The following is a 23546-nucleotide window of genomic DNA, read 5'->3' as shown; positions in this document are numbered from 1 at the left end:
TTTAGAAGTTTTATTTGTTTATTGGACTTTATTTGTATTTCTAGAGGACGTTGGGCTTGTCCTATAAAAGAGCAGGATTTATAGGAGGAGGAAATCATTTTCTTTTTTTTCTTGATACGACGTGTAATGCCCAAATATGGAATGTTTAAATAGAATCACGTGCAGCTCCTGGGCCAGTCATAAATTGGCTTGATCCCCAGGAGGTTATTGATAGACAGTGAAACGTGTCCGATAACTTCTCGGTATGGAAATCATCTAAGGGTCTGGGCTAAAAAAGGGCGAGACCGTTAGACAAGAGCGTCATCTGGCGTCTAATACTGGACAAAGCGGCCACACACACACACACACACACACAAACAAGATACTATGCTATACGATGTTATGACAAATCAAATGTCAAGGCGATATATGGAGTAGCAACACGATTATCCATATTCTATATGACAAATATGTGTTTCTCCTGTTTCACAGTAGCCTAATGGTTTCTGATTGTTTCGTGTGTATGTTGCTTTTTTCTTTGGTGTTTGCGAAATTAATCCCCATTATGGTCATATATGTCTCTTAAATGCGTCAACGTAGCCTATGTGCATTTGTTGCAGCGGCTTCCCAAAAATAAATGTTTTTTTTTGTTTGTTTTTTTATCGCAGAACTACTGGTTTTGCGTTGTGCCACTAGATGCAAGGCAAATGTAGTTTTGTCAATCAAACATTGCCGCTGAATAGACGAGGCTTTATTTATTGAATGAAAAGTCTCTAAGTCGTCACGTAGCCTACTTTAATCATTAGGTTAAATGAAGTACACTTTAACGATACACCAAACTCCAATGTAACCGTGAATTTAATTTGTTATTTGGATTCGAATTGCTCACAAACTCACAAAGATATGTAGGCCGAAATAAATTTTTCTTCAAAACGAACAAGTGTTTCAAGTCTTAAGTTTACTGAACCCTTTATGAATGGTGAAGAGCGCAAGGCTGGAGTCAAAATAAAGACAATAAAGGTTTTTGTTTTCAAGAATTTTATTAAATAATACACAGTTTACACAAACAATATAATTGCGTACCAAGGTATATGTTTGTTTTCATATTGGTGTGATTCTCACTTTAAGACAAGTTTATATGCACACAACTACAAGTATGATGAAATGTATTTTTTGAAGTTCTCTCAATAGCTAATGTGCCAGTATACAGCGGCATTTTGAACAACAGAACACTGACGGGGCAAAAGCAATATAAAAAAAAAAAAAAAAAAGGATACTAAAATGTAATAAGGATTTAGGTAGTATAGTTCATCCCGTCAGTGTTTGTTTCGTTGTACAAATATGCATCCACAAAGAAAAAAAACAAACAATGTGCATATAATAAGTTTCCTTCACTCCTGGAATGCTTAGGGTACAGTTTAGAGGCTTAATAGTTTGGGAGACATAGCCTACTTATCAAATTCGAATACATTTTCATCTAATGTAATTTTCTACTAGCCTATAGCAACATGATAGCTAATACTAGAACCACATAAACATTTCAGCTGTGGCATTGTCATCACGCAGCCAATAAAGAACTATTTCAGTACAAAGAGAAGTGAATAGCTTTATGGTAGATAACATGTGCGTCTTCCTCTCTCTTAATCTATCCATTTGTTTCAACGTGTGTAAATGTTAGTGGCGTGGTGGTAGTAGAGCTTGTGTATGGTGTTCAGGTCGGAGGAGGAGGGGGCAGTCAAAAGGAATAGCAGAGTATACAGTCCATGCATTAATATTTGCAAATTCTCCGTTTAGGTAGTTACGTTGCAGTTAACAGGCGTTCGAGAACGAGAAATGGACTTCCTAATCTTTAATCTTTTTAACTTCCTCGGTTTCCTCCTCGGTCTCCTTCTCGGTGTCTTGAGGAGTACCCGTTGATTCGGTCCCCGGTACAGTAGAAGTTAGATTAGTCTCTTTCTTCCATTTCATGCGCCTATTCTGGAACCAGATCTTGATTTGACGCTCGGTTAGACACAGAGCGTTGGCGATCTCGATGCGTCTGCGTCTGGTTAAATACCGATTGAAGTGAAATTCTTTTTCTAGTTCCAAGGTTTGGTATCTGGAGTAAATCTGGCGACCTCTTCTTCTGTCTGACCCGTACCCAACTCCTGTTGTGGGAAAAAGTGTAAATACATTTTAAAAAAAGAGTTTACACAGATCAGTTCTTAATTGAATGCAAAATAAAACACACGTTTGGGATCCTGGTGGAATAATTCACTTAGAGCAATTTTTATTTATTTATTTTATAAGGTAACTAATATAACAATTTGACAAAAGAATGTAGCCCATATACGCAGCATTTAACCCATTATTACAGTCACAAAGCAACGCGAAACTTATTTCGAATTTCAGTGATTCTAAAACATTTCTTTCAACCAACTTTGCTACCGTGTGTTTTCAAACAGTACATCGGACAAGTTAAGTCACATTTTTAACATAGTAGTGCATGCTCTAAAATGGTTCAAAATGCACTTTTCGTTGGATAATTTTCTAACGCGCTCACACTTATTGTACAAGTTTTTGAAATAATTTTGGCACTTGAGTATTAAAGGAGGTAGCCAAATGGGATTCCCCTCTCTGGAAAAGGGGGCTTTTATAGTCTGATGATTTAGTAGTGGTTTATGAGGCCATAAAATGTAGCTACTCTGTTGATAGGACGTATCGTAAAACAGACCAATTCCACCAGGGTATGTCCCAAGTCGCAGTAAAAACTCACCGCTGTGCGAGTTCATGCGCTGCATCCACGGGTAGATCTGAACGTTGTTTCCTTTCTGATCCTGTGTTCCTGCACGAGCTTGTTCCAGGCTGTACTCCTGGGCAACGTGGCTCTGCGCACTGAGTCCCATACTAGTTTGCCTGCAACTGGGAAGCACGTCCTTATCTTGAAGAAACACGTTAGATCCATACTCGTACGGTCCTCGACTTGATCCAAACACAACGTTATCTTGAGGTGAATAGAAAGGGGACGCATAAATCCGGTTTTGGGTCACTGTGGTGCCATAAGACGAAAAATGTCTGACTGAATCATATGCGGTCGTGTTCAGTGGCATGTTGGGCAAAACCTCTTGCCCACCAGATAAATGGCACGAGAGCGACGGGTTCGCGAAATACGAATTCATACCTTTCCTATCGCCCTCTCATCAACTCACCCTCCTATCTTATTTCCCCTCTCTTAATCTCACACTTTCTTTCTTTGTGCTATGGGGTCTGCTTCCTTCTGTCACATACACACGTCTCCCGCCCGCTTTCCTAACTCTCTTTCAAATGAACTTCAGAAGGATTTCAATAATATTAATTTCCAGTCTCCGGTTAAGACGCGCAAAGCAAGTGTTATAGCCAAGGCTTGGCTCATGGAAGGACAATATGACAGCGTCACCTGACCACTTTCAGCCAATTGAATGCGCTGTGTACGAAGGAATATCGAGCTTGTAGCTTCTTATCCTTGTGGCTTCACTTGATAAAGTTTAAGTAAACACACACGCAAATACAGAATACGCACTCACACGAACAATTAATTACATCTTTTTGTGCATTAATCCGCGAGTTAATCTGTTAATCTTCTCCACGTGTATTGTGAAGATAAATCTAGAATTAGGCTACCCTGGAGAATCATGCATTTTACGAGCTAATTTTCTTCTCAGTTAATTGCCTGAAATATGGGTTTTTACAGTTGCTTACTGTCGCTGACGTAGACCAAAATATCCTATATTTTTATATGTTTTACTATGACAATACTACTATATTCATGTCTTCTTGGCGCAACAACTTTATTACTTAATTATAACTACTGTGTAGATGATATAACTAAAATTGTAGAAATTTAGAAATGTAGAAAGAAAATTACCTAGGGCTAATTGCCACACGGCATATACGCCGATTTTGTTTACCCTCCCTTTTAAGATGCATTTCATATAAAAAATAAAAGTAACTGTGAATATGTCCACTGATACACATTTTATATCATATTAATAGACATTCACTGCATTGTCGTCAGTCACCAAGTGAAATTACCACACTATTCTTTTGCTATTCAGTAGATATCTCCCTATAACGTTTGTTTTCTCTATCTCTATTTCCTCGGGCTTTCATTGCGCTGAAGGGGAAACGTCTGTTCTTTTCCTTTCCCCATTTGTAATGTATTGATGATTTCAATGGTAAAAAGAAAATGAGTAAGGAGGGGGGAAGGGGCATCTTACTAAAGAATGCGTCAAACGCGCCTTGGTGCCATAAAAGTCACAAACCCAACTGAGGACTTCCAGCTCTGAAGCAATTACCCCTTTGAATGTATGGGGGCTGTGCAGCGAGTCTCTTATCTTGTGGACAGAAAGCTGCTATTTTTTTTTTTTTTTAGCATTTAACTTAATAGTGTATGCAGAATGATTATGAAAAAAAAAAAAAAAACAATGCCACGAGACATTTTAAACTTAAGTAGGCCTACTCTGATGACTGTATTGATTTTATTTATAAGGATAAACTATATTTTTTCAGAATTTCATATTTGCCAACGATCTGTTAAATAATACAAATATATCAGTTTTCCTTTATTAAATGCTTGCAGCCATATTAATGGAATGGTCAATTTATATATGATCATGTTCAAAGAATCAGTAGTGGGAAAAGTTTAACCGAATGCTTAGGGTATGCTCCATGACCTTAATGCAGGCCACATGACGGGACGTGTGAGGCCAAAAACAGTGGTTTAGAAAGAGGTGCGCAAAACACGAGATTGACAGAATAGTAAAATTTACTTCCAGCCCGACAGTGAGAAAAGGCATTTAACAGCTATAAAACAGGCTAATCTGCTTAAAGATTGATTAAATGCATACAATTTTTCTTTGTATTCTAAAGTACCTATAAAATCGGGATAAATCAATATCAAGGATTAATGTTTTTGATGGGTTGTCTTATTTTGGACAATATTTGAGATCGACAAAATGTAACTCTATATCTCTGCTAGGACTGTCTACTAGGAATTTCTAAACATCAATATGGTAAGTGCTATTTGATCAGTTTACGGCTACTGCATGAATATGATAAATTATCTTCCGAAGCTAATTCATCGACGTTTATACCAATAATAATAATAATAGTAGTAGTAGTAGTAGTAGTAGTAGTAGTGCAGTAGTTTTAACCGGTCTGCAATAAAAGTAATAAAAACATGAATTACATGTCGCTAAGTTACAATAAATATATCTATATGGCAGTGTGTAACTTCACGTATTACTATGATTTAATTTATACAATATTACACCATGTATACTGTGGGGGAAAAACTAATAAAAATAATATATAACAGTAATAAAAAATATTTCTTGCGTGAAAAGCGTGTGCACACGTTTTAACATTTCATTTTTAGATTGTGGAAATTGAACAATTGCCAATTCAAATATATGAAATCAAAAACAAAAATCAACGCAATAATTATATTTTCAATTACAATTAAAAAATATATATTTAAATTACCTTTGTATTAAACTAGTAGGCTATGCCACTGGATATCCTAAAATATTTAGAAACAGGAAAGCGCGATGCTGAAAACAAATCAGAGGTGCATTATTAATTCTTAAATCATTTAATTGTTTTCACTATATGCTATCTTCCGACGTGTAGTTTGGCGGAATTGAGATCACATACTAAGTGTAGGTTGTATCTATATATCTGACTCTTTGATGTCCAATATTGCTCCAACGACTTTGAACTGAAAGCCTTTGATGGGGAGATTTTTCATATCGTGATCTATTTTACAGCATCAGTCTTGTGAATGAAGTAGCGAGTAAAACACACCACACTCAGTCTGCAGTTGGTATGTTGATGTGACTGGAGAGAAAGAGCTTTAAGTGTTTTATTGCAGCCCTTAAGACAAATCGCACGGTTGTGTTTTAGCGTTTGAAGAGGCAATAAATAGACATCCCGTTTGGCCTGTATTCTCTTTACACTCGACCAAACTACGCACTAAGGTCCGCCAAAATCGTCCTTACTTCCAATGCGTAATTTACGTGATATGATTATGATCTGGAAAAAGCAAGCTATGCACATCCTAACTGTGCTCGATAATGGCCTAGTCTGCACATTCTCCAAAGTTAAATGAATGTTATCATTGGCCTATTTATTTGTAACGGATGTTCACAATTGCAAATTCCAATGATGAGTCTTATAGCTTTCTTATCCAAGCCCAACTTTCCTACCCTGTCATCTATATGTCGATGTATCTATGCGAAAACAAAATCCATAATAGTAACGTGACAGCTGTAACAGAGCTCTCATGTGCAGCTAAGCACTTATAACAACACGCGACCCGAAGGGGCATTATGGTTTTTAACTAGCACAAGATAATTCTGTGAAATTTTGTGGCCGCATAATGACCTCCATGAATAAGGCGTTTTGAAGTAGAGCGAACTCATATTGCCCTGCGGTTCTTGTAAGGAAATGTTTGGAATTGAAAGTTCGCCTGGAATTTGTTTTCATTTTCGTGGCGATTGAATTATGCCTTCTATGATTCAAATTCAATAGCGGTGGCAGACACGAGATTGGCCCAAAGTTTACACAAATGATAGTCAAATGGCAATAAATGTGTCAATTTCAGAAACCTGTTTAGAACTTTGCTATTAACGCTAAGAATAACTGTAATACACAGATGAATAAATCTCGTGCACCTTATATACGTACAGGCATAAGGATTAGTTAAATAGACTCAATTTTTAATGGCAAACAAAAGACAGTCATTATTCCGAGGCAAAGAGGAGACCCACAGTATAGAAGAACCCCGCCCTCCACTCGCGTTCTGTCTCTCACTTAGACACAAATACACACATGCACATCGACGAACCATATGCGAGCCCACACACAAGCATTCTGCCTTAGTAAATTACCAATCCATTATTTATTTTTTTAGAAAATTAGTTCACGCAAACCTAGCTCTATAAATCAGATTATCTGTTTCTGTATTAAAAAAAAAAGTTCATACACACTTCTAATTTCACAAATAAACACAGCATAAGTAAACCTTTTCTTTTTAACAGTTCCATTACAAATGGAATGCATGTTTATAACAACTGGTTTTATTATTAACACTTTTTTTGTTTCCCCCAGTCCAGCCGCACATGTGGATTCCAAGAGGCCCATGACTGAAGGTCGCAGCTCTAGCTTTTTGGTCAGCGGAGTACCAACGGATTTTATTAACATGCTACCACATGGTTATTATATTTAAAGCTTCATGTTTGTCAATACTGTCTCATTACAACTATAAAACTAATAAAATAATAATAATAAATACATTTTAAAAAAGTAGTCAGACTGTTTCTGTATTTGTTTTGAAATGACTTTATTATTTGAATAATTGAGTATTAATATGAATTGCTAAAAGCCACCATACACATAAAATAAAATATTATAAATATTTAAATTACATTTTTTACATTTTTATATGACTAATTAGCATATTAATATTAATCTGTATGATAATAAGGCTAGTAAAGCAATTGTATCAGTTTCCTTTCCCCATTCTTCTATCAAATAAACTTTTTACGCAGAAACACCAGCAAATGGCAGACATATTCCCACATAAAAAATTAAGATCTGAATTTTATATGGGCAGTTGCCCTCACTGATTTTAGGCTCTGTATAATGCCTTGCATATGGAGCAGGCACAAGGTGGCAGTGTTGTTTGATTTAGTCTACACGGAATGACAGTGTTGGATGATTGAACACGTGAGAGAGAGAGAGAGAGAGAGAGAGAGCGAGAGAGAGAGAGAGAGAGAGAGAGAGTTGTTGTTGATCCTGATCCCTAACAAATATTCAGATACGTCTGGGGTGTTTAATCAGTTGTTTGCTGTGTAACACAAGCCGTACGCTTTATGTGAATAGTTCAGTAAGTGTAAATGATTTTGTGAGCGTAGTTATACAACACCAGTTTGTCATCAGACGGACACAACCTGAATTCATCAGTTTGGATACAAATTAACGATACTAGTTACATTGTAACCCTGTCTCTCAAAATATAACTCACTCATAAATATCTCACTCGTAAATAATTCACATTTTCCAGTGTAAATAATCACACATAACGAGGAATAGCAATCTAGAAAGAAAATATGACAAGAAGAGCTACCAATATAGCCCGATAAGTGTCACATAGTCACATTGAATTGGTTGAATATAGTAATTTTTGTAAAAGGCCTGACATTCTTTAGTCTAATTTGTACATTATAGTAAAGCTATAGCTTACTATTAAGTCAAAAATGCAATTACATATATACCCGTATCAAATAACCACAATCAAACACATAACCTGACAAAGCATGTATTTAACTATTTGAAAGTAAACGCATTAACCCTAAACCACACCCGCTTGGACAACTTAACTAAACTTAAAAATGTTCATTTTCGCCGAGACAATTAATAATCAACAATAGTACCAGAAAGCAACAACACAAGTCATTTGTCAACGAGGCTGAGCGTTCACAATCCATACAGTATTAGAGGAAACGACACAATACAAGTAGCCTACATTTAGCTATGTTGCATGTCTCTCTTAAACATCCCATTTGACACGAATACAGTACTGTCAAATCACCATATATTGTGTAGCTACACGTCTGTAAGAAGCCAATAAGCAGCGTAGAATATGTTCACTTACCAGCGTTCGCTGTTGTCTGTGTGACGCACGTTCCATGGTGTTCGATAGCAGCACATCATAGGCAACCGCACTAGGATCTAGATCCCATTCTCCTGTACTTTTAAAAATATTTCTCGTTCGAGGTGAAATGATCATATTTACGCACGCTAAACCCCTCAAGCTCCAGCTAACAGTGCTGTTTTCCTCTAGGGAATCAGATGGGTAGAAAGGAGACTGGGGAGGCGGCGACGTCAGTCATTACTAGCGATGAAGCAGACGAGACAAGATGGTGTTATATTTTCTGCGTTTTAAAAATCCGCCTCAGATGGTGAATAAACAGAAAACGGGAAAAATGTCTGGTGCTAAGATCATTTCAACACCACAGCGAGCTCGCAAGTCGATAGATGGGGATATCCAGTGGAAGACAACAGCACAAAGTTCATGTTCATAGAGTGAGTACCACGTGGTCTGACGCAACCAATGACCGCGTGTATTCAGTCGTAAACTTTTATTACTTAGCTGTAAATTCCCCCTCTAAACAACTAGGAATGTGTTACGTTTCACCCTCTCTCAAAGATCGCATTTCCCATTTTCTTCCTTCTTTTTCCAATTTTCCAATTTTTTTTTTTTTTTTTGGCTAAGTTGATGGCACTGAGAAACCAGTTTTATATTCGTCATATAGCCTGAAGAACCAAGTGAAAGTCCAATTAGTCTAGTACTATTAAAAGCTTAATGATCACATTAACATTTTTCGAATCTGGGTATAATGAAAAATGTAAAACAGGATAAATAAGCTATAATAGGCAAACATGTATTAGGTGTCTGTTTATAACCTGTGCAAGCCCTATATTGTTCATCAGAATGTGTTAATATAAAAGGGAAATATCCATTGTCCTGTAGCCTATACCCACAATACATTTCAAAAAAAGTATTAATATTAATAATTAAAGGTGTAAAAATCTTAATGCAGGAAATCTTTTTTAACCATTGTTTAACCTATTTACCCCATTTGACCCATTAGGGATTTTGTTTTGGACTAGTCGTTTAGTTGAGTTTATGTTTGCAGCAGATCGGAGCACATTATAACTCAGAATCACTGGGAGACAGATAGTTCTCATAACAAGCACTTTTTTAAAGATAAAGTTAAAATAATCACATGATCATTTCACAAGCATTTGAGAGCAAAATAATTATAAAGATCATGGGACATTAGTATTAACTATTATTCTTATTTCACAAAATTATCATAAAGTCACATTTGTACGTATCCATTGTGTACAGACGCATTTGCAAAAGAGAAAAAAATGAGGTTACAAAAACTTGCTATTGCAAATATTCTTAATTGTATGCAGGCCTATTTACAAAAAAACTTTTGACATTTTTAAAACAACCGTAAAAGTTTGACTGCTCTTGTGCTGTCAAATGTCTGTACTGAACAACTAATAATAATGCAAAAAGAACACTCCTCTCTGTCAGATAGTATTGCTTTATCAATTCATTGTTAAAGAAAAATCAAATATGATTATTGATTCAGTTCAATGATGTTGATTCAGTGATGTTCAAGCTTAACACTGTAACAACGTCAAAGTTCAGAAATGTACAGTTCAGTTTTGTATTATGGTGCAGGCAGGTATATGTTTTAATAAAGCTTTACGTTATTCTTCAATAGTTAACGCTATGTATATCAATGTAGTTGCTGGTCATTTGTTTTCTTCAAACGAAATTCGTTATATGATCTTGATTGGTTAATTGATAAGTATCAGAATCATTAATTGCGAGATGATAGCTTTAAAGAAAATTACATGAGATATCCTTCAAATATGTATCGTAATGTAGGCCCCTATTGAAAAAATTGCAATTGAGCAAAAACAAAACCAGTCAAGACAATATAGCCAAAGCTATTTTATGACAATAATACATATTAACTAAACGATTTTTTGGCTAAACAAAAGTTAAAGAACTCTTTGTAAGCAGTGTAAGTTTTTCCTTTAGGCTTAATTAATTTATTTCACTCCTATCTTTTTAGTTGCATACCACATATATAAACAGAACGCAAATGGATGTACAAATATCGAATACTACTCTAATAAAAATAAATAAATAAATACATACACAAATACTTACACTAACGAACATAGCCAAGAGCGGGGTAAGATTTTCCCCTTTAATTTGTTCCTTTTCAGGAACAACTTGTTTTCTAATTTGATAGCTCAATCATAAACAGAATGTAAATATGTGTACAAATATGACAACTTCCACTCTTATAAAAGTAATAAAATAAAATAGAATATCACACAAACCTATACATGCACCCTTGCATATACACTCAAAGCAGCCCCACGTCCACGTTGCTTTCCTGGTGTCTTGTTCTAGCCTGTCTGCACTGCACAGAAATCAAAAGGCAAAAACGTCTGCCCGGATGCGACACTGTCGGGTTTACACCACCAATAAAGTTTACTGCAGGTATAGTAAAGCCCTCATTTGGAATGTAACAGCAGTGCAATACAAAGGCAAGGCGGATGGACAATGACCACTGCAATTGTCACTACCACCGGAACTTCCTGAAAAGGTCCATGCCTTAAGCAAAATATCTTCTTTTTTTACAACAGTGACCATCCAACACCATCACAACAAAAGGAGAGTGAAATAAACACGTTAATAATAATAATTATTATTATTATCAGCAGCAGCAGCAATAGTAGCCAATATTGTGTACATGCAAACGCAACATTTTTTTCAAGAATATAAGCCTAATGCGGTTTGCATAAAAAAAAACTTTACAACAGTATCATTGTATCAGAATACGTGTATCTTGCCTTGTTTCAAGTTTGTAAGAGGTATACCTACACTTTAATCATTGGTATCTGTTTTGAGATACAGAATTTTAATATTCGATGTCAATCTAGAAATATTATATGAAATACCTTATACTTGGCTGTGGTTTGGCACGTTGAAAACTATTTTCCTATAATACACAATAAATCTCGTTGGCATTGAAAATAAATTCTGATATTCTGTTATTATTATATCCATATATTGCTTATTTTAGCCTAGTCTTTGTGATGTCATCATCAGCCTAATTGCGGCTGCTTTATTGGGCACTAGACTACTGTTATGACCTGCCATTAAAAGTTGTAAAAGAGACAACACTTTTGAACACTCGCACATAAGGTAGACCACACTAGGATTTTAATGGCGATAGTGATATTTTAATACTTTTAAAGGCATTTTAAATGTCGAAGCATTATCATAAACCTGCATTAAACACAGATTAGTAGCTACTAATTCAGCTACTAATATGCATGTTGCATATTCTGTCAGATTTGTGTTGTGTGTTAAAAGAATGCATTGGAAGGCACATGTAAATATTGCTCTTGAATCCTTTCGTCTTCGAATAAGACAAGTATTGGCATTGATAATATTCTAGCTCGCGTGTCCTCTAGAAGGCGTCTTCAGTAAACATCCAAAGTTGCACTAAATAAGTCTTTTCATTTAAATTATTTATTGTTTGCATTGATAGTAGGCTATGAAAGAGTATTCCTCGTCAATGGAGCAGAAGGTTCATGTTTTGCTGAACAACAGATTAGTCTGTTTGCTGGACAAGAGAAGACTGTCAGTTTTAAGAATGTAAAAAGAGTAGCGTGCTTTGTTAAGGATACACTTTTTCAAGATTTCAGTAACATTTATCAGTGATTCATTATAGAAAATCCCCTCAATGTCTTCTAGCAAGGCCGAGACCTGCGACCTGTCCGCTTATGTTTCCCAGTGTTGTTATTTTGCTTTGAGTAAATCTTCTTAGCAAGAGAATTTCTTTCTTTCTTTTTTTTACTTTTAAAAAGATTCTTTATCTTTGACAAGAAATAACTTGAGCGATTCACACACTGTGCCATCATTTGGAAATGTTAGATATAGGCTAAATATGTTTCGTGAGGTGGAATTGTACAAAATGAATAATTGAAACTGAGAATTTTTTGGACAATAAAACAACAATTGCATGATAAAGGCGGGATATTTATTTGCACAATTTAGATCTGCTTCAAATTATGCATTATGTCTGACTGTAGTTGATCACGCCATTTTGCTTGGATTGCTAACATTTCTTATTAAATGGGGAATTCAAAAGACAGCCGTTGGTTGTTTGCTACAGAGATTGAGTTGCGTTGTTTTTTGTTATGTAGAGACAATCATTCAAAGCTTGAAAAGTTTTCAGTTATAAAAACAGATAATAATGGTGAAATATTGTTGTTGCATTTGCCATTTCAGACACCTCACAGACATGAAATATATACTATAAAAAAGTGTTGCATTTGTCGTATTTAACATGTACTTAAAAAATAAGCAGATTTTGGTGTTTTATTAATTCAGTATCATGTCAATAAGTGGATTCAGGCAAATAAATAAATAAATGAGACGTGATAGAATGAGCCATCTTGTTTATTCTTCTGTTGATTTCAACAATGGCGTGGACACACACGAATTTGTCTATATTCACAAGAGGAACACAAGTAAAACGAGCATATTGATAACAGCAAGATATTACAAGACGTACATGAAGGTTATACTCAGTGCAATTCAAAATCTACGCTAAAACACCAGCACGATAAATGACTCTCTTTCCTTAGATAAGGTAGGGTAGTAATTAACGTGTTCATCTACACATAATGTGCATTTTCTATAGGCAGTTTAAGTTGTTGGGGGAAATGTCTAAATAATTTCAACAAAGCAGCGTGTAGAATAAATGAATAATTCATTCTTGCAAGCAAAACTTTGTTTTTAGGTAGTGCCGTGGTGCAATCTTTTACAATATAAGATTGGCTTTGAGCTATTGGTGTCTTCCAAAGACTTCAAAAAAGCTCGATAATCATAATAAGTGATTAAAAGGGTAAGTTACATAACTTAGGCTTAATACTACAAAACAAGAGTCTATGAAATCTCTAGGTAGAAATGTATATTGCAAATTTCCCATGATTAGGTAGCTTCTCTCGAGATTTTCAAACGATTGCAATCTCTGGTGAGACCAATAAAATAATCGAAAAAATACAAACTGTAGCCTGGCCCACTCACATAGAATAACAATAAAAAACAGTTAGGTAAGCGATAAAGTATGTAATACAGAATGCATTTTCTACACTTGCCATCCCCTTTCTCAGTACACATAGCACTAATGCAATATTGCCATATTCGGATTGCAGAAATAGTGTTACACCGAATCTATTCCTCTGTCAATTTGATTCGTAATGTCAGCATGTTGTGGCTTGAATTTATATACAAGACCAACCGTTTTTAAAAGTGACAAGCTGATGCAATCATTTCAGTATTTTAATTGGTTGCATCTTAGTCATTTTTATCCCCCAGGCATCCTCATCAAATATGAAATAAATGTTAAACTCCGTTATATGCTTATCATGCTGCTTATATTTTCCTAAATAAAACATTGTGTTCCTGTTAGTTTGTCAATTTGTCAAATACACAGATCCACTTTTCGCTAATGGTAAAAGTCCTCGTGTGTTGGTAAAAAAAAATGCTTCTTTTTTTTTTCTTTCTTTGGGCAGGTTTCAGTGTACTTTTGTATGCAGGGGGATTTTCTCACTTTTTGACCCAACTGTTTGTAATAAAATTGGCGCGTCTTCCTTTTCATTGCCCATTCGCGAGACCTCTTCAAAATCTGCCATATAACCATAAAAAAGACCATAAAATCACTCCTTGCTTTCCTCTTTCTCTTCCGTTTCCTTGTCTTCTCCTTCCTCCACCTCAGCGTCCTCGTTGGCCTCTTCTTCGGCCTCTGCTTCAGCCTCTCCTCTCTGGCCCGGAAATTTGTCTTTGTTATTTTCTTTTTTCCACTTCATTCGGCGATTCTGAAACCAGATCTTCACCTGCCGTTCGGTTAAGCTCAGCGCATGGGACACCTCAATCCGGCGCTTGCGCGTGAGGTATGGGTTGAAGAGGAACTCTTTCTCCAGCTCAAGAGTCTGGTAACGGCTGTATGTCTGCCTTCCATTGCGTCTCCCAGGAGCTTTGGAGTGAAACAAAAATATCTGTCAATTGCATGTCTCCATTGCTTCACTCTCTTTTCATTTACATATCCTGGGATGTAGTTAACATGAAGGAAACATAAACTGCTAGGAATGTCTATGTGTAAATAAAAATGTATAAACAATTCAATTGTTTACAAATGGAATTTTCTTCTCTTTTTTCCAAACACACACCCATACACACATCTCTCAACTCATAGCACACTAAGGACAAATTCTGGCACAAATCACACAGTGTGTGTGTGTGTGTGTCATAGCGTGCCTTATAGTCTAATATCCTCATTACGATTTGCCACCAGAACATATTCAGGTAGGCTATGTCAATTGTGGGCAGTCATTGTCGTTAGAAGGGATTACATTTACACGCTTCTATACAATGGCGTTTCTAATAGATCTATGTAAATTGATTTCTTCCATAAATTCCTTGTTTCTATGTTTGAGTTACACAACAGCTTTAATTCAGTTCAGTAACGCACAGAATTTCACATAACCTGGTGCGCGCGCACACACACACACACACACACACACGCAGACAGACAGACAGACAGACAGACAGACAAACACACACACTCACACACACACACACACACACACACACACACACACACACACAGGTTTTCATAGTATCTATCACTCGGACAAAATAAATAGACTGAAATCCTTTCCTCATTCAGGTTCATTACCAGTTAGTTTTAAATTGAAGTAGGCAAATAGATCTTCTCAATGCACCTTAAATACACTTGTCATTAGTAGGTGTTAAAAGGTTTTCTTTGAAAACATAATTTGACTGACAAAATTTCATTTTAGATTTTTCCTTTTTCCATCTCAACAGGAAGGAAACAAACCAATGGAAACAATCGAACAGCGTCAATTTAAATCAAACGAATTATTTGACACTTATTTGAATTATTTGCTATTACTGTTTACCACTACACATTACAATCACGAATCTTTCCTCGTTCCTTTAAGTCATCACAAAGGTGGTAAGACAGGTGATCATTTCTAACTATAGCGAGAATAATCTGAATCCATTCAGCTCTGTCTGCACAATCTAGCCAACACTACTACATTCGTTTTACAAATAAACATAATGGTCTGGGTGAATAAATACGAAACGCTGCAGTGCCTATAATTAAGTACAATTTCGCAGCCTGAAAAGCATAACCCACCTGTGTTTTGATCTGTGTTTATGAACACTGCACGCTCTTGACACACTGACGCAGTCACACAGACAAACTCACACGCAGTGATTGAACAGAATGTGAAATAGTAAGTGTTCTAACCGTGAGGCCGCATCCATGGGAACATGAGGCTCGGAGAGGTGTTCTGACTTAAGTGGCCTTGTCCTTCTCCAGGGTTAGTGCTATTGGACGATTTACAGTCTGGGTATTGCGCTAAACTGGCCTCTTGCTGGGTACCATAAAGCGGTTGCCTTGGAAGGGCTTCATATCCATAAAATTTCGTAGCGTCTCCGTGACATGCCAATGCACAGGGGTTCTGTTGATAACCAGGGTTGGAGATACCTGTGGTTCCGTGATGGAAAAAGTCCTGTACGTGATGCGACGGGTGTTGAAACCCCGGCGCAGCTGCTCCATGTCCGTACACGAGCGTGTGGCTTCGGGCAACGCTCTGTGGAAACCTGCAGTCGTAGTAAGTTGGCTCTAATGATTCGCCGGCTTTGTACTTGGAAAAAAGAGGGTTAACAAAATAAGAGCTCATGTTTATCTAGCATTAAAAAGAGATAAAATAAATTCTCCTCTCTAAATGGTGGCAACCTATTGTTGCAGTTCCAAATGGCATGCAACGCAGATAGAGCAACCGGAACTAGATGGAGAAATGCTGCCCCTTCGGACAATCTGAGGCAGCTCCCACTTCAGATCCTCTCGCTTAGTCTCTCTCTCTCTATATCGCCTGCCTTTTCCTTTAGCAACCTCAAATCATGGCGCGCACGGTGGATGTGTGTTAAGGTTAAAGCTGGCTAGCTCCGACGGCTCAGTCACAAGCTCGTACTTTTTTTTGCCTCCCACCAGCCACCCCCACTACAATGAGACCCCTCAACCCCCCACCCCCTCCTCCCCCCACTCCTTGTCCCCTACACCCCACCCTTTGGCTCGTCATCTTTCCAAAGCGTCCACAGGCGTCTACCTTGAAGGGGAAACATAGTTGTATGTGTTTTTTTTGTTTTGTTTTTTTTATTGAATAAAACGGCTGCACATATTAAATGAACGAATCACTGAAGTTTTTAATGGCTTTTATAGAACATATCCGCAGGTTACTGTAGCTTCGAACTGGCCGTACAGGTTAGTCCTGCGGACGTTGAAACAATTTGTCTGGTATTTCGCTTGTGATATAACTAGGTATCATTTCCCTTCAAAAGGCCATATACGCTCCGACCATTACACATCCATTATGATAGGTTTATAAGGTTGCGTATCGAGCCATAACCCACAGGGACTACATAACTCAAGTTTTCGAACATTACAAAGAAACGGCTACAACGATTGACACCGTCTACCAGCTAAAACACTCATTTATAATGACAATAGAAAATATTGTAACACTATTATTATGAAATATTATTATTATTATTATTGTTATTATTATTATCATTATTATTATTGCTGCTGCTGCTATATTTACAGTTTGTGACGAGTAATTGTGACGCCTACCTTGATTACTTGTGTTAGACTGCTAACACACACACACACACACACACACACACAAGCTTCTCTTGGCCCACCTAAACCATACTAAAAGTTGTAAATCTGCCGCACTGACACAATAAAATTGCGCAATAGAGGCAATAGATGCCTCGTTATTTTACTAGACACATTAATGGCTTGTTGTTTATTTCGGCTTTGCTCATTTAAAGTCCTTCCCAAAATATGAGCATGTGGTTTCGTGTCGTTACTTGACAATTTTTACACTTCGCTGCTAAACGGGAAAGGCACACACAGGAAATTTATAGACATCTCACAGTCTATAAAGATGCAGATTCTGGGCCATTGTCTCAGTTACAGGAACATACCATGGAGTAGGCTATATAAATTTGTAACGAAAAAAAAAATCAATAATTAAAAAATAGTAATAAGTAAATAATTGTATTTATTTTCAAATAAAAAAATCGAACGTATTAAACGTTTGAACGTATTATTATAATATTTAAGTAATCGATATTGTTTAAATTATTATTATAATAATTATTATATTTTTATAACAACAACAACAATACATTCAACACGAATTTTCAAAAGTAGGCTATCACATTGTTTGAAAGGGATTATAAAATCATCATAATTATTATCGGGATACGGTAAAAGGCCCTGATTACAAAATCAATGTCATCTTTATTGCGTCATATGTGAGAATGTCAAACAAGTGGCACAGACAAACATGCCTTCTAAAAAATAAAAAGGTCGCCTATCCAAAAATGAAGAAACAAACGGAAAAGCATATCGGTGACATTTGTAAACCAGATCTCGCATGAAACTGAAATGCTGTGACACTTTTCCAGCATGCCTTCAATAAATTATGTCAGCTACGGCAGCATAAAAACCGACACTGCATGCGCTTTTAAAAAGCATCAGTGAGTTACGGATTTTGACTAAACAAAAGACAGAGAGAGTGGGGAAAAGCACCGTAACACGAACATTCGAGACAACATAAAAATACTAAATACAAAAATTATAAAACAAACAATTGTTTTACGAATATGATAAAGATGGTGTGAATGTAAAGTTTATTACTTTAGCGTGTTGACATTTTTTTAAAGCTATCATCGTGATTAATAACAGGCCATTCTTTCAGCACTTTTCTTGTAGCACTCCCAGGATTTAGCAGCCCAAAATGCGTTAACTGTGAGTCAATAGCGCCATCTAGTGTGCTTAGGGGTAACTTTTACAAATTATCATTGACAAATTATCACTGGCAAAACACAGTCATCCAAATAAATTAGGACAATGACAGAAAGCCTATTTTAATGCACCTGTAGCCTCTTGGAAACATTTGACTGTGAAAACACCGAATACATGATTTAAAGGCGTACAGCACCAGTATGAACACTGTAAATTAACTTTAGAAGCATGTGTTTAGTGAAAACTAAGCTTTTTCAGTTTAGCGTCATTTAAAGGCTTGGAGTGAGTTCTGAATGCATCTTGTGGTGTCTGTTGGTGGATTGCTTTTACCTCTAGTTTGCCCAAAGGACTATATGGCTCTGCAAATCTCTTTGAGAGGGTCCACCACCAACGTCCATTAAACCATAAAGTAATTTAGCCCAGACGTCTAGCCAGTTAGCCAGGTTGGCTTTGTTCGTCTGCATCTGAGACAAACAACACCAAGCTCCAACAGGGTTGTAAAACTAGCATTTTTGTTTTAAGCCGTAAACGTGGTCGGTCGGGCTTTGAAATCACAGCATCCTGTTCGTATTGTTAAGGCCCACAAAAAGGCAATTTCAGTCCAGCGTAGAACGCTAAACATTTGAATTTTAATTATATCTATAGGCTACCACAACTGCTACTCGTAGCCTATATAAATAAGAAAATATTAACATCAGATGATTGTAAGATTACGCCTGTGCGGTTACAGGCAGTGAGTTAAGAGGGGTGAAAATACAAAGGTGACTGAAACAATTTAGTCATAAATAAAGAACGCTCAAATTACAGGACAGGTCCTTTTAAAAGATTTAAATTTAAGTTCATACCCCAAAAACGCGCAGTCTACATTGACTTCAAAATCAAACCATTTTTACATTTACGGAACCCCTCGGCCTGATTAAAAAAGCCATTATTGTTGAAATTTATATTTTTAATTGATATTGTTGTTGACATTTCCATAAAATATGTATGTGTTTTGTGGCTCTGACATGTTATCTGTAGGCCTACTGCAGACTGAAATGTTTTTCCTCCGAAAATTGTCATATATTATTGCACAAATCATTTTTAAACTATAATAATAATAATAACGAAACTATTTATGTTTTTATTTAAACGTCAAAATAATATACAATTTAAAAATAAGGAAAAATAGTTTCAGTGCTTGGAAACAGGCTTGCAATTAAATACAAAAATATGAGTAGCCCAGGGCACGGCAGTGGATGAGGCCTTCCACAGGCTTTTCGGTATGTTTTTTTGTGGGATGTGTAAATTTGATATTTCGACTGTTACACACTAACTACCTCTTTGGCCATTGTGTACTTACTCCATCCTCGAAACTTTTCACATGAGAACACTGTATGTGTAGGCCTAATAACTGGATTGCATAAACTTAACTAATTCCTGAAAGCTATTCGCTGCAAATATATGTCGTCATTGTGCGGTCAAATGTATGAAATGAGACACAAAAGTCATATTAACATGGTTGTATATATTTGAATATATCTACAATCTATAATGAAACTCATTTACAGTTTAAAGAATGTAAAATACACAAACAGGTACATCAGAAACAAACTAAGCACATCGACGCAAACACGTATATTTTTAACTACAGAACTGTTATTTATAAAATACTCGGCTTTGAAACCTCCTAAAAATAATGGAAGCATAGAAAAGAAACAACCACGTAGAGAGCATAAATTAGGAAATTGAAAATAAAGTAGTTCAAGTATTTTCTCTCTGAAACTTCTGGCCACTTTTTGTGTGTGTTGTGAGTAAAGAAACGTTATGTAAATCCAAACTACAATATTAATATGACTCAATCCAGCATGGTAAAATTACGCTTATATTAAATCATACTTCACCAATTTTTCAAAGGATATCCATATAGGATATTTGTTTTCTCTGTTCCTTTTATAGGCCGCAACTGTTAAGACTCGTGATGATACTAAATTATGGTTTTCCTTCAGTCTGTGTCCGATTAATGACTTTTGGTCTACTGTTCTTTACTGTCGTTTTTTTCCTTGTTCATTTTCTTCATCTTCATCCGTCGGTTCTGGAACCAGATTTTGACTTGTCGCTCCGTTAGGTTCAGCACCCTTGCTACCTCATATCGCCGGTCTCTTGTGAGGTACATATTGAATAAAAATTCCTTTTCGAGTTCGAGTGTTTGATACTTGGTGTATGGACAACGCTTCTTTCGAGTTGAGCGCGCATGGATCCAGTTTGCCACAGGATTATCTGAAAAACAACGCATAAAAAGTATGATTAGGTGCTGCTGTAAACAAATACGCTGAGATTATTATTGATCCAAGTCTTTTTTTTCTTGATTATGACAGCCATAACTTAATGTATTAATTTATGAACTGTAGCACCTAACAACACTTCTCATTTTGGCAAGATTAATCTTCAATTGGTCAGGCTTTATACGTGTAAATAAAAAGTCATTTCATATGAATTCCCCCTATCTCTGTCTATTTGAAATAGCTTCGCAAACTCTTAGGAGAGAGAAATGGCGCTGTAAACTAGTGAATGTATCTAGGCCTATTTGCTTTATAGGCCCATAAAAAAGCAAAGGCTTGTGACTCAAGCCTTCACAAGTCTACGCTCAAAGTTCTGCTATGCAGTGAATGCACTGTGAACATTCCACGTGCTGTTTATCGATGTAAATGCTAGGTTTGATTTTATTTTTTAAAATGTAAATTATGTTTAATTGAATAGTTCAAAACACCAGTACCCGTTTTTACGTTTTTAATTAGACATTTCAGTATGTTGTAATAAGCTCCATGACAAGTACAACTCTAAACAAGCAATATTAGTATTTATAAGTTATAATAAAACATATACATTTGAAACCCAAAATTAGGTATACGAATTCTTAATTTGTATGATTAATACGCATCCTCGCTTTTCAAACGCCTGAATTGTTATTGAGACAACGGCAGGCTAAAATGATACATTTTCACATTAAACAAAACACAGTATCATTTTAGAATTAATGATAATGATAATGGTATGCGGCTATTTGTAAACATCACATGCTACCTTCTTTTGCTAGACTTGGCTTTTTAGGAGAGTTTTTATAGCTCGTTTTACAACCCAATCCTATGGCGTTTGTCATCAGTGGATAGCCCCAAAGCAGACTTGAGTCGGCCGAGAGGATGAAAGAGTATAGAACTTGGTTTTACGACGGACAACAGCCAACCACCAAGCAAACGCAATAAACTGAGAAGCATCCCATATACCCGGTTGTAAACAAGAATAGCACTAACTTACTTGGGTCTAATTCAAGCTTGTCGTCTTTGTGCTTCCCGGAAGACAGAGTCTCCGTCTCAGGCGATGGTGTGTTCTGCTGCTTTTCTCTAATGTCGACGGCGGAGCAGTACAGATAATCCGTGTAAGTGCGTCCGTTCGAGCCCAAAGTGTCCCCAGTACGGGGATCCTGGAAGGTGTCGGGCTTCAGCCCGTAGTGCCTGCTATTCCCTGCATATCCTGGAAAAGACACGGTACCGGGGATAGGCTCCAGCCAAGTGCGAACGTACCTTGAGTCTGTGCCTAGGTGAGGTTGGTGAGTGTATGGATGGTAAACCACTGACGACTGGGAGTGAACAGGGGCCCACGAGGTAGTAAAGACGGGTGGTTTCGGGGCAAAACTGCAGGACGGGTAATCCGCGCATTCCGGTACCAGGGTCGTCGGGCGTGAGCTGGAGGATATCGGACCAGTGGCTGTGAAACGACTCGCCAGAACATCCTCGCTCTCATGGTTGATCAAGGAATCCACATAATAATTACTTATGGGACCCGTAGCCGACATGGCGATGTTTCCCTTCTCTTTTACATGCATCCGATTATTATATGGAGTGTATGTGTACTTTTTTATCTGACCGTAGAACAATCAAGACAGGTAATTATTTCAGAAAGCTTCCCCAGCTGGGATTGGACGCCTAAGGAACACGTGATTGCATTTACCCCCTGAAAAACTGCACTGCAGATCAATGCGCGCTCTCTCCTGGAACAGCAATGCACTTCGAGCTTGCAGTAGGTTGCTTAATACTAATATTGTCTTTTTACATAAAGCCTAAATATATGAAGATGATGTGTTTCTAATATATTATGATGCAACTGATTTGTTATTTGTAGCCTTGCAGAGCAGCACAGTGTGTGTTAAGGGTTTTTAAAAGGGCACTATTTTTTTGTGTAATCAATCTCTGTCGAGGGAATGCTACTGTGCTGTGGCTAGCCTTGTGCGCATCCCTCACTGAACAATGTTATTTATTAAAACAATTAGAAAAAAGAAAAGGTTGTTCATTTCTTTCTCAGTTTCACTATTAATTCTATATAATTGTAACGGACCCAATGGATTCATTTTGACAAATATACGGCTCCTGTGCTGTCTAGAGGGTTGCTTTTATGCACTGAAGTCCTATTCTCCACTAGTTTCAAATAAATACAATTGGGATATCCCTCATAAAATGGAGTTTTAAACAAATCGGGGCGATGGGAATAGTAAGACGCCTGAAAACGCACCACAACTGCGGCTGTATTCGTCAAGTGGTCGTGCATGCTTTTATGTCCTTCAATAAATTTTTACGAGGACCATTTGATTGTTCATAAACGTGTCGTTAATAAAACTGCAGTTGAGTTCCTGGTATAACGTAAAACCAACACTTCGCTTGTGAAAGAAGTCTCATCAAACCTCTGTCGAATATAGGCTACAAGAAGAAAGACGAGTGACTGTTCACAAACTCCATTATATTGCATGAGAGAAAGGTTTGAAAACGCTTATTTAAATAGCAATTTCATTGCGATATTTTTGAAAAGGCAAATGCATAATACATTCTACATAAGCTTTGTAAATTCTATATACTTCCCTTTCTTTACATTTTCTGTTTATTTATTTAGCAGTTTTTTTGCGATTCTTTCGAACTTAATTCTAGTTGTAATACGAGGCAAATAGTCTTGTTAACTGAAAATAAAATTATACTAAAACTGAAAGGTATGTGAAATATT

At 36.7% G+C, this 23546-nt stretch overlaps 4 protein-coding genes across 5 annotated transcripts in view; all 4 read right to left on the bottom strand.

The window, feature by feature from the left end:
• The window catches only part of LOC311073824 (uncharacterized protein), a 45260-nt gene extending 36165 nt beyond the window's left edge, over positions 1-9095 (bottom strand). Inside the window, exon 1 of one of the 2 annotated variants that reach the window (XM_084099836.1) lies at positions 8654-9095. The gene's annotated coding sequence lies outside the window, so the exon portion shown is untranslated. The remainder of the gene's footprint in view (positions 1-8653) is intronic. The other variant, XM_084099835.1, reaches the window with a different exon arrangement.
• Positions 1011-3325, bottom strand: hoxc6a (homeobox C6a). Its single transcript, XM_084099840.1, has 2 exons — positions 2735-3325; positions 1011-2126 (listed from the first exon to the last, which is right to left on the bottom strand). The coding sequence occupies exons 1-2, from the start codon at positions 3135-3137 to the stop codon at positions 1822-1824; spliced, it is 708 nt and encodes a 235-aa protein (XP_083955966.1). The 5' UTR covers positions 3138-3325; the 3' UTR covers positions 1011-1821.
• Positions 9096-12471: 3376 nt separating the features above from the next.
• hoxc8a (homeobox C8a) lies at positions 12472-16640 on the bottom strand. The gene is made up of 2 exons (XM_084099703.1): positions 15948-16640; positions 12472-14645 (listed from the first exon to the last, which is right to left on the bottom strand). The coding sequence occupies exons 1-2, from the start codon at positions 16381-16383 to the stop codon at positions 14329-14331; spliced, it is 753 nt and encodes a 250-aa protein (XP_083955829.1). The 5' UTR covers positions 16384-16640; the 3' UTR covers positions 12472-14328.
• A 3372-nt stretch (positions 16641-20012) lies between these two features.
• hoxc9a (homeobox C9a) lies at positions 20013-22480 on the bottom strand. The gene is made up of 2 exons (XM_084099652.1): positions 21813-22480; positions 20013-20777 (listed from the first exon to the last, which is right to left on the bottom strand). The coding sequence occupies exons 1-2, from the start codon at positions 22378-22380 to the stop codon at positions 20533-20535; spliced, it is 813 nt and encodes a 270-aa protein (XP_083955778.1). The 5' UTR covers positions 22381-22480; the 3' UTR covers positions 20013-20532.
• Positions 22481-23546: the final 1066 nt, after the last annotated feature.

Source organism: Abramis brama (assembly GCF_963993115.1).
Source record: "Abramis brama genome assembly, chromosome: 22".
In the NCBI taxonomy this organism is placed as follows: domain Eukaryota; kingdom Metazoa; phylum Chordata; class Actinopteri; order Cypriniformes; family Leuciscidae; genus Abramis; species Abramis brama.
Note: the sequence above shows the minus strand (reverse complement) of the source record. Positions and strands in the feature narration are given on the sequence as shown.

What these genes read in the sequence shown, in the direction of transcription:
- hoxc9a (XM_084099652.1), bottom strand. Translation starts at nt 22,380, where the DNA reads ATGCATGTAAAAGAGAAGGGAAACATCGCCATGTCGGCTACGGGTCCC. An exon ending in CAAGCTTGAATTAGACCCAA is followed by an intron (nt 20,778 to 21,812) that starts GTAAGTTAGTGC and finishes GTTGTTTTTCAG; the next exon opens with ATAATCCTGTGGCAAACTGG.
- hoxc8a (XM_084099703.1), bottom strand. Translation starts at nt 16,383, where the DNA reads ATGAGCTCTTATTTTGTTAACCCTCTTTTTTCCAAGTACAAAGCCGGC. An exon ending in CCCATGGATGCGGCCTCACG is followed by an intron (nt 14,646 to 15,947) that starts GTTAGAACACTT and finishes TTCACTCCAAAG; the next exon opens with CTCCTGGGAGACGCAATGGA.
- hoxc6a (XM_084099840.1), bottom strand. Translation starts at nt 3,137, where the DNA reads ATGAATTCGTATTTCGCGAACCCGTCGCTCTCGTGCCATTTATCTGGT. An exon ending in GCGCATGAACTCGCACAGCG is followed by an intron (nt 2,127 to 2,734) that starts GTGAGTTTTTAC and finishes TTCCCACAACAG; the next exon opens with GAGTTGGGTACGGGTCAGAC.